Here is an 11,800-nt window from a genome sequence, read left to right as displayed (position 1 = left end):
CCTCATTTTCATATAAATGAAAGTATAGAAGATGGTTTTCATTTTTTTCATCTTTTATCCTACTTTCCATTATACAAAAAATTCATTACCAACATAAAAGTATAAAATTACAATTAAGATCTTCCCTATATCTTCAGTTAGAGGACAGAATGAAAAGCATTCTCTTAATTCTAAACACACATGTGTGCACAAAAGCTCAGTGAAATGCCTAGAAACAGCCCAATAGGCAGGTGGAAGTTCCCTGTGAAGGACTAATGGTGACCAGAGGAGCAGTGGAGCCCTGCAACGTTCATGGATAAACAGACAAGACATTGCAAGAGTATAAAATCTGCTCAAGTTAATTCATTGATTTGAAACAAATCCAGTAAAAATCCTAATGTAATTGTTTTTATTTCTCCTTGTGATACATTTATTTCCCAAACTGCTGCTGCTTCTTCTTCTTCTTCTTCTTCTTCTTCTTCTTCTTTTAAGATTTACATCCAAATTAGTTAGCATATAATGAAACAATGACTTCAGGAGTAGATTCCTTAATGCCCCTTACCCATTTAGCCCATACCCCTTCCCACAACCCCTCCAGCAACCCTCAGTTTGTTCTCCATATTTATGAGTCTCTTCTGTTTTGTCCCCCTCCCTGTTTTTATATTATTTTTGTTTCCCTTCTTATATGTTCACCTGTTTTCTCTCTTAAAGTCCTCATATGAGTGAAGTCATATGATTTTTGTCTTTGTCTAATTTCACTTAGCATAATACCCTCCAGTTCCATCCTGTAGTTGCAAATGGCAAGATTTCATTATTTTGATTGTCGAGTAATACTCCATTGTATATATAAACCACATCTTATTTTATCCACTCATCCATTGATGGACATTTGGGCTCTTTCCATACTTTGGTTATTGTTGATAGTGCTGCTATAAACATGGGGGTGCCTGTGTCCCTTCGAAACAGCACACCTGTATCTGGTGGATAAATGCCTAGTAGTGCAGTTGCTGGGTGGTAGGGTAGTTCTATTTTTAGTTTTTTTGAGGAACCTCCATACTGTTTTCCAGAGTGGCTGCACCAGCTTGCATTGCCACCAGCAATGCAAAAGAGATCCTCTTTCTCTGCATCCTCGCCAACATCTGTTGTTGCCTGAGTTGTTAATGTGAGCCTAATGTAATTTTTTTTAGAATTTGATAAAAATCATTCTAAAGAATAATTATTCTAAAGAATAATTTTCCCTTAATTTTCTACAAAAAATACACTTTTATAATAGATATTAACTTTTTCAAAATTGGTAAATTCTTTTTCTTTCTTTTTTCTTCTTCTGAATTTTCCAGTTGCTTTGACCAAGTGGAGTGGAATTCAGCTCTTGAATTTCCCTGTTCTAGTCCTATGAGTTTCACTGCTAGTGATTCAGGTACTACTGGAGGCTGCTCAGGCGAACCTGATCAGATGTTCAGAGACTTGCATTATGAGATCTAGCATCTGGCCATGGAGACAGCACATAATTGATGCAGCACATAGATCCTGCCCCCAAACAACACGTGTAAACTTAACTTGAACCCTCCTGTCCAAACCAGTGTCCATGGTCTGACCTATGGGCTGGTGATATTCCCCTGGATGTTGTGTCGGCTGACTTTGGTGCAGATGCCAGCATTCAGTGTTGACAGACCCTGGGGATCATAAAGTGGGTACTGGGATGGAGCTTCTTGGATGCAACTGCTACAGGAATCAGCCTTTGAAATGATGGCCAACAGTAGTTAATTATAAATTAATATCTTGAGCCCAAGGAAAAGGAAGGTGGCATTGGTTGGATGGTTACCCTCCTTCCTGAGGGTGTGTTATAAAAGCTTTGTTTTTTTTCCAGATCATTCCCACAAGTCAGTAGTGACCCCAAAGTCACCATGGCTGCCCTGGGCATCACAGTTGCCCTGTTGGTGTGGATGGCCACCCTAATGCTTATCTCTGTCTGGAAGCAGATCTACAGCAGCTGGAAACTACCCCCTGGCCCTTTCCCACTGCCCATTATTGGGAATCTTCTCCAGTTGGATTTCAAGAATGTTCCCAAATCTTTAACCAAGGTAGGAAAAATATCATTGATTTGGGGGAGGAGAATTCACGGATTAGACATAATATGTGTGCACTCAATTAATTGTCAGACAGGTTGCTATTCAATACAAGCCTGTTATGAATGAACTGACTGAACAGTAGTATCCAAGAGTGACATTAAAAATATTTAGCTGGTGGTACAGCATGGGCGTGGAGCCCTTGAGTGGGCATTGGCCATGGTCATCCCCAGAGGCCTCTGCTTGAGCCCAGTGTTAACTGCTCTGTCACTGGATGTCTTGGTGAGGCCAGTGTGGCTGGGGTTGCTGCTGCTGTTTGCCACTGCAAAGCACGGAGAAGCCATATATTCACACCAGGTGCACACTGTAGATGCCAGACAACAGGGTGAATAGTGGTCAACCTGTGTGGCACCTCCACCTACAGTTGTTGTGAACAGTGAATGAGCTAAAGAATCTAAAAACTGAATGAGTTGCTAAATCTGTTACATGAGTTCATAAAAGAATGCCCAAGAGCCTAGTGTTTGCAATAGGGAGATGTTGACAGTGGTTTGTGCACCATGCAGGACGGACTTGTGGAGGTCAGGACAGTGCTGGCTCAGGGTCCTCCAGTAGCACCCTGGGGTCCAGGACTTAGACTGGGGATAGCAGACAGTGGGGGTGATGGCACAGATGTGGTCAAAGGGGCCACAGGGGAGGAGCAGGAGTCAGCCCACCAAGTTAACTGTGTTCAGGCACATGTGTCCAGGTGCCTAGGTGTGCTGGAACCTCCCTCCCTGCAGAAGAAAGCCTCTGTGGGGAGAGTCTTTCCAAACTGGGCTGGACAAAGACTGTCTTTTCCCAGATCCCTCTGTCTTCTCTTGGTGAATAACAATTTTGGGGGTCAGTTTAAAGCCTGTCCGACTTCTTCCATAAGTTCCCAGTGGCCTCACTTATCTGCTTGCTGGTCTCTGCAGTTGGCAGAGCGGTACGGGCCTGTGTTCACCTTGTACCTGGGCTCCCAGCGCACCGTGGTTCTGCATGGCTATAAGGCAGTGAAGGAAGTCCTGCTCGACTACAAGAATGAATTTTCTGGCAGAGGAGAAATCTATGCCTTTGCGGCACACAAGGAAAAAGGTGAGCCCCACTTCTCAGAGCACCCCCATGGTGGGGGACCAGCCAGGTCCTGAAATACCAGTGATGACAGCCACATAGTAAATAGTACAAGATAGAAAGGTAAAGAGACCCTCGGACAATTCAGGTGCTCATCACATACTGTATTGAAAGCTACCATGACAGACTTGCTCTAGAAAAGGTAGGACCGCAAGCACCCACGCACTGGTGAGCAGGACAGATATGTGCTTGCAGAGAAATGCCACAAAGGAAAATGCCTCCAGCAGTTGAGCTGTGCCTTCCTCCTGCACACGTTGTAGCCTCCCGGGTGTAGCCTCAGTCCAGAGAGCCTCCACTCACAGCCCCACCTGCTCCTGGGTGTCGAGGCTCCACCCTCCAAGGTCCCTCACCTAAGATGAGGCACTGACACCACGGAGCAATCTGCTGGTCTGTGGGGCTTAGCTCAGCTGCGGTTCGAATTCTCCAATGAGGAGGCCTCTGACACCCCACCTGGGGTGTTCTTAGACCAGGAAGGGTGCTGAGCGCACCCCAGCTCACAAAGGGACCTCCACATGATCCTGTCTTGCCAGCCTCACCTCTCTTTCTTCAGCAGCCCATGTCTCCAGCGCCCTGGGTTCCCCGTATCTAGAACAAATGCTGTCACCTCCTGTTGGGGTCTGGGGACCTGCCTGATTTTTATCTGAGTGATGTCCAGACTGTTGACTCCAATCCCCACTTCCTGTGTCTCCTGGGACATCCTGGAGATCATGGGGGCACCTGCTCACATCCCTGTGAGCTCCCTGCCTGCCCCTGCTTGCTCCTCTGGACTCGCGTGCTTATTCCTTTCTACTTGCTCACTGTCATTTTAGTGAGATTCTAAAGCAGATTAGAAATGAAGCCATGTCCCATCTACCCTACAAAACCCTGCAGGCCCTAGTTTCTCCTGGCTTAGCTTTGGTGACAAACCTCTAGAAAACCTGTATCCATTTTATGTAGAAATTTCAAATCAATGTGCTTCCTGTTGTGTGCGCTGTTCTCATGGTGCTGTCCCCTTATTCCTTTATACATTCCCAAGGTCATACCCTGTCACTATCAGTGGCATTTGACTTTCTCTCTTGGATGTTGTGGATTTTGCTTCTTTGGGGTTGTCAAAAGCAAAGTTAACTAGTCAGTGTTTGTCATTAACACCACAGGAGCTTTGCTGCCCCACGAGAACAGCAGTTGTGGGTCAAGGAGCTCTGTCTAGCTCCAGGGAGACCTTATCTGCCACCCCTGGTCCAAGTCATGGGTCCCTGAATGCAGCCAGGCCAGGGCCACTTCCCATTCCATGGGCTGGACTCAAAGGGGGCTTCATCCCCTCCTGATAGTGGCTCCTAAGTCATATTTTCACATGTACCATGTGGCCCAGGCTCTGTACATGGCATACATCTGGTTCCCCAGGGATAACAACGCAAATGTTAATTATCAGCATAATAGTGAGCACAAGGTGTATGTTAATTAAAAAATTTTTTTTTTTCATTTCAGTAAATGTTTATAAACCTGTGATGGAGAATTGTTATTGTATCCATTTCAGCCTGTTTTGGACCCCAAAGTCTTGGCTCCTCTGGAATCTCTCCTTCTGTCTATCTCTGTCTTTGTCTCTGTCTCCGTCTCTCTGTACCATTTAAAACAAATTTTTTTAACGTTTATCTATTACTGAGAGACAAAGAGACACAGAGCATGAGCAGGGGTAGAGAGAGGGGAGGCACAGAAACTGAAGTAGGCCCCACGCTCTGAGCTGTCAGCACAGAGCCTGACGTGGGGCTGGAACTCACGAACTGTGAGATCATGACCTGAGCCAAAGGTGGTCGCCTAACCAACTGAGCCACCCAGGTGCACCTCTCTCTGCCATTTTAAAATTATCTACCTCCTTGACTGTCTGTCCTCAGTTGCCATGTCAGAGCCATTGGCTGGGGGAGGGGGCAAGGGGATGTCCACTGGGCACTCCCTCTTCCTGCTTTCTCTGCCAGCTTCTTTGGTCCTCAGGACTGGGGACCCAGCTCACAGCTCTGTCATCTGGCCTCCTGAACACACATACTCTGGTCCCCTCACTTGTCTGCCCTGCATCCTGGGTCAGCGAGTCTGCTGCTGCCACTGGAAGGTTGAGGCTGCCCTCCCCCTGAGGCTGTCAGTGGTCCCACAGACACGTGGGAGTGTGGTCACGTGTGCCCTGAGTTCCCTCTGGGCTCTGAGCTGTGTCCCTGGTATCTACCCAGCAGCCTCTGCAGCGTCCAGCAGGGATCGAGAGCTCAGCATGCACAGACTTGATCCCAGGACCCCCAAACTCCATCCCAGCTGTGTTTTTAACCAAATCTAACCCTAATGTCTAAGTAGGGCCTTGGGTGCCGTGCACTCTCTGTGCACCCACACCTAGTAGGGGGCCATGCTGTCTGTCAGTCCACCTGTCCTTCCCCACCTCATGCTTCCCTGCAAGGTGGAACTGAGACCCTCAGTCTGGTCTGTGCTTCGTCATCTCACTCCTCCCTGTCCCTCCCGTGCAGCCACACTTCCTTCTAGAACATACCTTGCCTTGGCCTTCCTCAGATCTCTTCCCTCCAAGGGGAACATGAGTGAGGTCTTCCCAGATCCAATGGTGGGCAGAGTCTGGGAGCTGAGTGACAGCTCAGGTTTTAGTGAGGACACTTTCTGAGAAGCCACAAAGCTGCAAGTTAAGGTATTTGCAGTGTGGAGGTTAAAAATCAGTGGAAACAGGACAGCTTCTTGGGAATTTTGTGAACAGAGGGAAAAGGGGTGGGGGCTCGTCTTGCTGTGCAGCTGAGGCTCTGTGTCCCCTGGGGAGGTCTCCAGGCAAAGTGGAAGGAGAAGGCACACTGATGGTAAGAAGGGCGCCCCTGGGAGGGGACATGCAGTAGGGAAAGGAGCAGTGGGGAGTAGCCGAGAAGGCTTCTCCGAAGCTGGGCAGCCTGGGCTGTCACCCTGCCTTCGGCATGTATTGTGACTGGGTGCTTGTCCCCTCTGCCCTAGGAATTACGTTCAACAATGGGCCGAGCTGGAAGGACACCCGGCGCCTGTCTCTGAGCATCCTCCGGGACTATGGCATGGGGAAGCTTGCCAATGAGGAGCGGATCCAGAGGGAGGTGCCCTTCCTGACGGAGGCATTCCGGAAGACCCAGGGTGTGTGTGGGCCAGGTCCTTGTGTGCACTGCCTGGGGCGGGGCGCAGGGGCTGGATTGGTGCGCACTGCCTGGGGCAGGGGAGGGGGTCAGGGCCAGGTTGTCAGGCTCACTGAGTGGGGCTGGGGGGGGCAGGGCTGGGTCCTCGTGCGCACTGCCTGGGCGGGTTGTTGGGCCCCAGAGTCATCAGCAGCCGCTGACCCCGACAGGGTGGCGTTACCCTCAGGACCCTCTGGCAGCTAGGGGTCCTCTCCACCTCAGGTGGAGCAAGGGCGCCAAAAAGAAGGGGGCCCCCAGTAGCTCTCACAAGGCTTTCAGAGTTTGGGCTGTGTTCAGGGCCACTGCTCCCAGGTGCTGGAAAGCCTTAGTGGGGGGGGGGGTAGGTTGGGGTGTAGGGTCCCTGACAGCTCACCTGTGGTCCAGGACAGCCCTTCGACCCCACCTTTGTTCTGGGCTACGCCCCCTGCAACGTCATCTCGGACATCCTCTTCCACAAGCGCTTTGACTACACGGACCAAACCGGGCTGAGGATACAGAAGCTGTTCAACGAGAACTTCCACCTGCTCAGCACCAGCTGGCTCCAAGTGAGGCCCCCCCACCCCCTAGTCTGCACCTGCCCTCTGAGTTTGGCACAGGACAAGGTGGGGGTTGGGGGATGGGCGGGGGCCCCAGGCGCTTGTGCCTGGATGTTGCTTCTGGAGACCTCCCCGAGGCCCCAAGTTCCCCTCGCTGACCATGGGACACCTACGGTATTACACTTTAAAACAGTACCACACTAACACGTGACTTCACACACCCGAAGTTGTGGCACCAAAAAGTTACTGCGAGCCAAAATGTTCTAAATAACACAGCTTGATGGCCATCAATTCAAGTTGGAAAAGTTTTTAGCCCAGGACACAAAACCATGTTGCATTTGCAAGAAAGAATAGTAAGATAACTCTCTCTCTGTCTGTCTCTCTCCCTCTCTGTCTCTCTGTATCTCTCTGTCTCTCTCTCTGTCTCTCTCCCCCTAGTTATATAACATTTTCCCAAGCTATATGCGCTACCTGCCTGGAAACCATAGAAAAGTAATAAAAAATGTGTATGAAATAAAAAGTTATACTGCAGCAAGAGTGAAGGAGCACGAGGAGTCGCTGGACCCCAACTGCCCCCGGGACTTCACCGACAGCCTGCTCCTGGAGATGCGGAAGGTACTGCAGACACCGCGAGTAGGGAAGCTCTTCTGCTCCTTGCTAGGGGCTGAGACTGCTGGGGGGCGGGGCGATTGGCTGCAACCCACACTGCCTCCGCTGGGCATGGGTGCTTCTGGCTCTACACCACTCTGGCTTCGTATGACTACCACACCTGCTCCCACGGGTGTGGAGATAGGGCCAGCCTGCCTGGCTGGCCTCAAACACCATAGGAGGTCTGCAGTGCTGGCCAGCAAGAGGGGTTTCTTGGGAGAGCCATCAGTGGCTGTGGGGCTGGTGTGTGGGCCCTTCCTGTGGCCCCCTCCAGGCTGTACTTCGTAACCATTTCTGACTTTGATGACTGTGTCTCACTTGCTGTGAAGGCCTCCACAGTCCTCCTTAGCACATAACCCCCAAATTGTACATGAGTTCAAGGGTTTCCAAGCCTCGCCAGCGTTACCTACCTGAAGGCCCTCCAGGCCCCCTAGGCCCCCCACTGAGATGGTGATGTTTCTCCTCCCTCCTTTGACGTCTCTTGGGGCTCTAGAACAGCATGTGAATTCTGGAACTGATTTCCCTGGAAGCTGATCTATCACTGGGGTCCTCACTGCCCCACCCTGGTGTCTCGCTTCTTGGTGACTTCCTGCCTCCTGGGAATCAATGGTGCTGACTGTGGGCTTGGAGAAGGCCAAGAGCAACCCCTGTGACTCTTGGGTTGTTAGCAGAGGCCCCACAGTTCAGCTCTGGGCTGCTGGAGGTCACGGCTCCGCACGGGGGAGAGCCTTACTCCCCAGGACAGCCCTCAGCTCTGTGGAAGGAGCACAAGACTCAGCACCCTGGGCAAGGGGCACAATATTGCCAATGGCCAGTTTTGTGGGAGCCTTGGTGCTGCTAACTGTGCGGTGGAGACGATCACGTTTCCACGGGATAGCCTCACACATACCTGCCTCCTTCCCTGGGAGCTGGCAGGCTTGTCAGGCTCTTTTCTCATCCACCTGAAGACACCCTCTTATAGAGTCCCTGGCTGTCTCTAATATCTGCAGGAAAGATACACCAAAGAGCCTTGGTTCACCTTTGACAACATTGCTGCCACCGTAGCTGACCTGTTTTTTGCGGGTACAGAGACCACCAGCACCACTCTGAGATATGGGCTCCTGATTCTCATGAAATACCCAGAGATCGAAGGTATGCCAAGTAGTGGGCAAAGATTTCAGGGCCATGCAGCTGGATTAACTGGATTAGCTATGATCAGCTAGAGGCTAACATGCGAGAAGCTTAAACAGACTCACAGAGCTTGGTCGTCTTGGCACTTGTGGTGCCCAGGATGCCCTGGAGCACTGCTGACAGTGCTCCATAAGCATCTGCCAGATGGGTGGGGGCATGGGTGCTGAGCCAGCCTGGAGTCGATCCCTTACATCTGTTCATGTTGTGGCAGAGAAACTGCATGAAGAAATCGACAGGGTGATTGGGCCAAGCCGAATCCCTGCCATCAAGGACCGGTTAGAGATGCCTTATATGGATGCCGTGGTGCATGAGATTCAGCGATTCATCGACCTCTTGCCCTCCAACCTGCCCCATGAAGCAATCCAGGACACAATGTTCAGAGGATACGTCATCCCCAAGGTCAGATGTGAGCCTGGCGTGCACACGCTGAGCACCACCCTGCCAGCACATCAGCCAGCCTCCAAAGGGCGGGATCCTTCGGGCGGACATGGCTGAATGGTGGGGGCTGGGCCAGCATTCCCACCTGCAGAGTGCTGCTTCCCAGAAGTCCTCACATGGGCCTGGTGACCAAGAAATGGAGAAAATCTGGAAAGGGGACCCTGGGACAGTGCCTCGGGTTTGTGGTATTTCCCCACCCAGAAACCAACAATGGTATAATCTTGCCCAGGGCTCCTCCTCTGATGAGATTACAGCTCTTGTCACCATTTACACTTGACTCCTGACTGCCTTCCATATAGTCCTTAAGCAAACAACTTCCCCACCTGAAGGTCCCAGTAGGAAGCTCATGTTCTATTAACTTGATGGACTGACACAGGCCTTTGCTCCTTCTAGGGTACAGTCGTGGTCCCAACGCTGGACTCCCTCTTGTTTGACAACCAAGAGTTCCCTGATCCAGAGAAGTTTATGCCAGAGCACTTTCTGAATGAAAGTGGAAAGTTCAAATATAGTGATTATTTCAAGGTATTTTCTGCAGGTAAGAAGAGTGCAGACGTAGCCCCTTCCCCGGGGAGCTGTCCTGGTGTTTGCTCTCTGCCGAGGCCATGCACCTTCACTGGGCCTGCCTTCTGGCCACATGTCCCAGATGTGTCTGTCCCTGGTTTGTGCTCTTTGCCGTGGCCATGCACTTGCACCAGGGCCTGGCTTCTGGTCACAACATGTCCCAGAGGTGTCTGTCCTTGTTCACAGAGCCCAAATGACATTCTCTTACTGGAGGTCCTGGGAATGAGATGATTTATTATTTCTGCAAAGCAGATACTTCATTCAGTGCTGAAACCCTTATGTATTTAATAGGACTTAGTGAACGTCTTTCAAAACTCTAGTACCTAATTCTCCATAATTTTAAACAAGCGTTAATAAGCAAAATCTAATGTTTGATTACCTGGACTCATCATGGGACAATTTGGCCCTCTCTTGGGCCCCGGCCTCATTCTCCAGGGTCTTTCCCTAGGGGTTGGTGGGAGGGAAGATCATATAACCAGCTCAGTAACACCCAGCGTTAGAGTGTTTGGCTTCCAGCTGTGGCCCCGCTTCTTTCCTGTAGGATGTCAGGGTGAGCACTGGACAGACATCTCTCTCCCAACCTAACGTATGCTTATGCTGCTGAGTCCTGGTGACGGAAGCTGTATGAAGGCTGGTCCCGGAATATGTCTATCACAGATATTCTTATACTGAAATGTGTTGTGTGCTTCCTTTCAACAGACAGAGAGGGGGTCAGTTTTGCTTTAGGGTGACAGTTTAGCCACAACTCCTCCCCCCGACCCCCTCTGCTGCCTCACCTGTAGCAGTGCTGCTGTGTCTTGAGGCTGCCTCGGAGTCTCAGCAGCACTGTTGTCACTTGCAGGAAAGCGGGTGTGTGTTGGAGAAGGCCTGGCTCGCATGGAGTTGTTCCTGTTCTTGTCCGCCATTTTGCAGCACTTTAACCTGAAGCCTCTCGTTGACCCCAAGGATATCGATCTCAGTCCCAGCACAATTGGGTTTGCCAAAATCCCACCCCGTTACAAGCTCTGTGTCATTCCCCGTTCGGGTGTGTGAGGCACACATGCCCTGAAGACCCCTGTCCTAGGCTCTTTGATGCAAGCCTGGAGTCTTCCTGCTCTCCCAAATCCCCTTGGATGCCTCCAGGAGGACTCTCCCCACACGGTCTCATCAAGGGCAGTCAGGGCTTCACGGGGAATAAATTGGCTCAGAGATGCCGCTTTCCAGAGTCACATTCATCAGACAGAATTTGACAGCCAAGTCCAAAACAGATCGTGTAAGACTAATTAAACAAATTGAAACAATTGTTGACCTAGTTGAATCTATATTCGAGTCCCTGGAAACAAGGGTGAGTGAGACCATTGTAGTGTAAACACCTCTTCTGGGAAAGCAGAGCTACCCAGTCACCAGGGTTCACACAAAGCAATACAAATGCTATTGTGTACTTTGAAAAGGGGGAAGTAATATACCTTTGAAGGCCTGTTAGCCACGTCTAAAATATATCCCCTACCATCTGTCCCTAGGACATGAAGGTATCCCTCTGGACTCACTTGTCAGCATCCTTCTGGGCTATATTTTAAGATTAAAATATGACTGAAAAGTCAACATAGACATCTGTTATCATCTCTTAATGTTAAAATGTGACTTTGTACCTGGAAGAAAAAACTCTAGGCACATGGGGACCTTGCATGAAATGAGGCAGAAATGAGGAAATCATTAATCAGCTCAGTGCATTAAACAATGTTGTGAAACAGAAGAGGAATTTGGAACAAGAGCTTTTTGCCCCCACCCCACTGACACACACCAAAGGTCCCTTTGTGCTCAACCTTCAGGCCCTGACTGACTGTCTGTGGGTGTGCTAGAAGCCCCTCCACGAAATAGAGGATGAGGGCTGCACAGGGTGGGTGTGCCGAGCCTTTGGAACACCGTGTGGCACATAGAAATCCTGCCTAAGTGTTCCTGAATAAAACGAGTAATGTTTCAAAGCCAGCACTGTAGCATCCTTCAATCTCTCTCTGGCTAACCCTCCTGCCTGCCTCTTGTAAGGGTCCTGTGACTGTGGGGAATAAGTTTAAGAATTCTCTGAGCTTGCACCAATGGGCTAACAAGGCTTAGGGTGGAAAGC

General features: G+C 50.2%; 1 protein-coding gene across 1 annotated transcript; it reads left to right on the top strand.

The window, feature by feature from the left end:
• The first annotated feature begins 1,847 nt into the window (after nucleotides 1–1,847).
• On the top strand, nucleotides 1,848–11,280 carry CYP2E1 (cytochrome P450 family 2 subfamily E member 1). Its single transcript, XM_060641116.3, has 9 exons — nucleotides 1,848–2,060; nucleotides 2,999–3,158; nucleotides 6,159–6,308; nucleotides 6,731–6,891; nucleotides 7,321–7,497; nucleotides 8,520–8,661; nucleotides 8,912–9,099; nucleotides 9,532–9,673; nucleotides 10,541–11,280. The coding sequence occupies exons 1-9, from the start codon at nucleotides 1,884–1,886 to the stop codon at nucleotides 10,729–10,731; spliced, it is 1,488 nt and encodes a 495-aa protein (XP_060497099.1). The 5' UTR covers nucleotides 1,848–1,883; the 3' UTR covers nucleotides 10,732–11,280.
• Nucleotides 11,281–11,800: the final 520 nt, after the last annotated feature.

This window comes from Panthera onca, chromosome D2, assembly GCF_046562875.1.
Source record: "Panthera onca isolate mPanOnc1 chromosome D2, mPanOnc1 haplotype 2, whole genome shotgun sequence".
Taxonomy (NCBI): Eukaryota; Metazoa; Chordata; class Mammalia; order Carnivora; family Felidae; genus Panthera; species Panthera onca.
This window is presented reverse-complemented; position numbering and strand designations above follow the sequence as displayed.

What these genes read in the sequence shown, in the direction of transcription:
- CYP2E1 (XM_060641116.3), top strand. Translation starts at nt 1,884, where the DNA reads ATGGCTGCCCTGGGCATCACAGTTGCCCTGTTGGTGTGGATGGCCACC. An exon ending in TGCGGCACACAAGGAAAAAG is followed by an intron (nt 3,159 to 6,158) that starts GTGAGCCCCACT and finishes CCTCTGCCCTAG; the next exon opens with GAATTACGTTCAACAATGGG. An exon ending in GGCATTCCGGAAGACCCAGG is followed by an intron (nt 6,309 to 6,730) that starts GTGTGTGTGGGC and finishes CCTGTGGTCCAG; the next exon opens with GACAGCCCTTCGACCCCACC.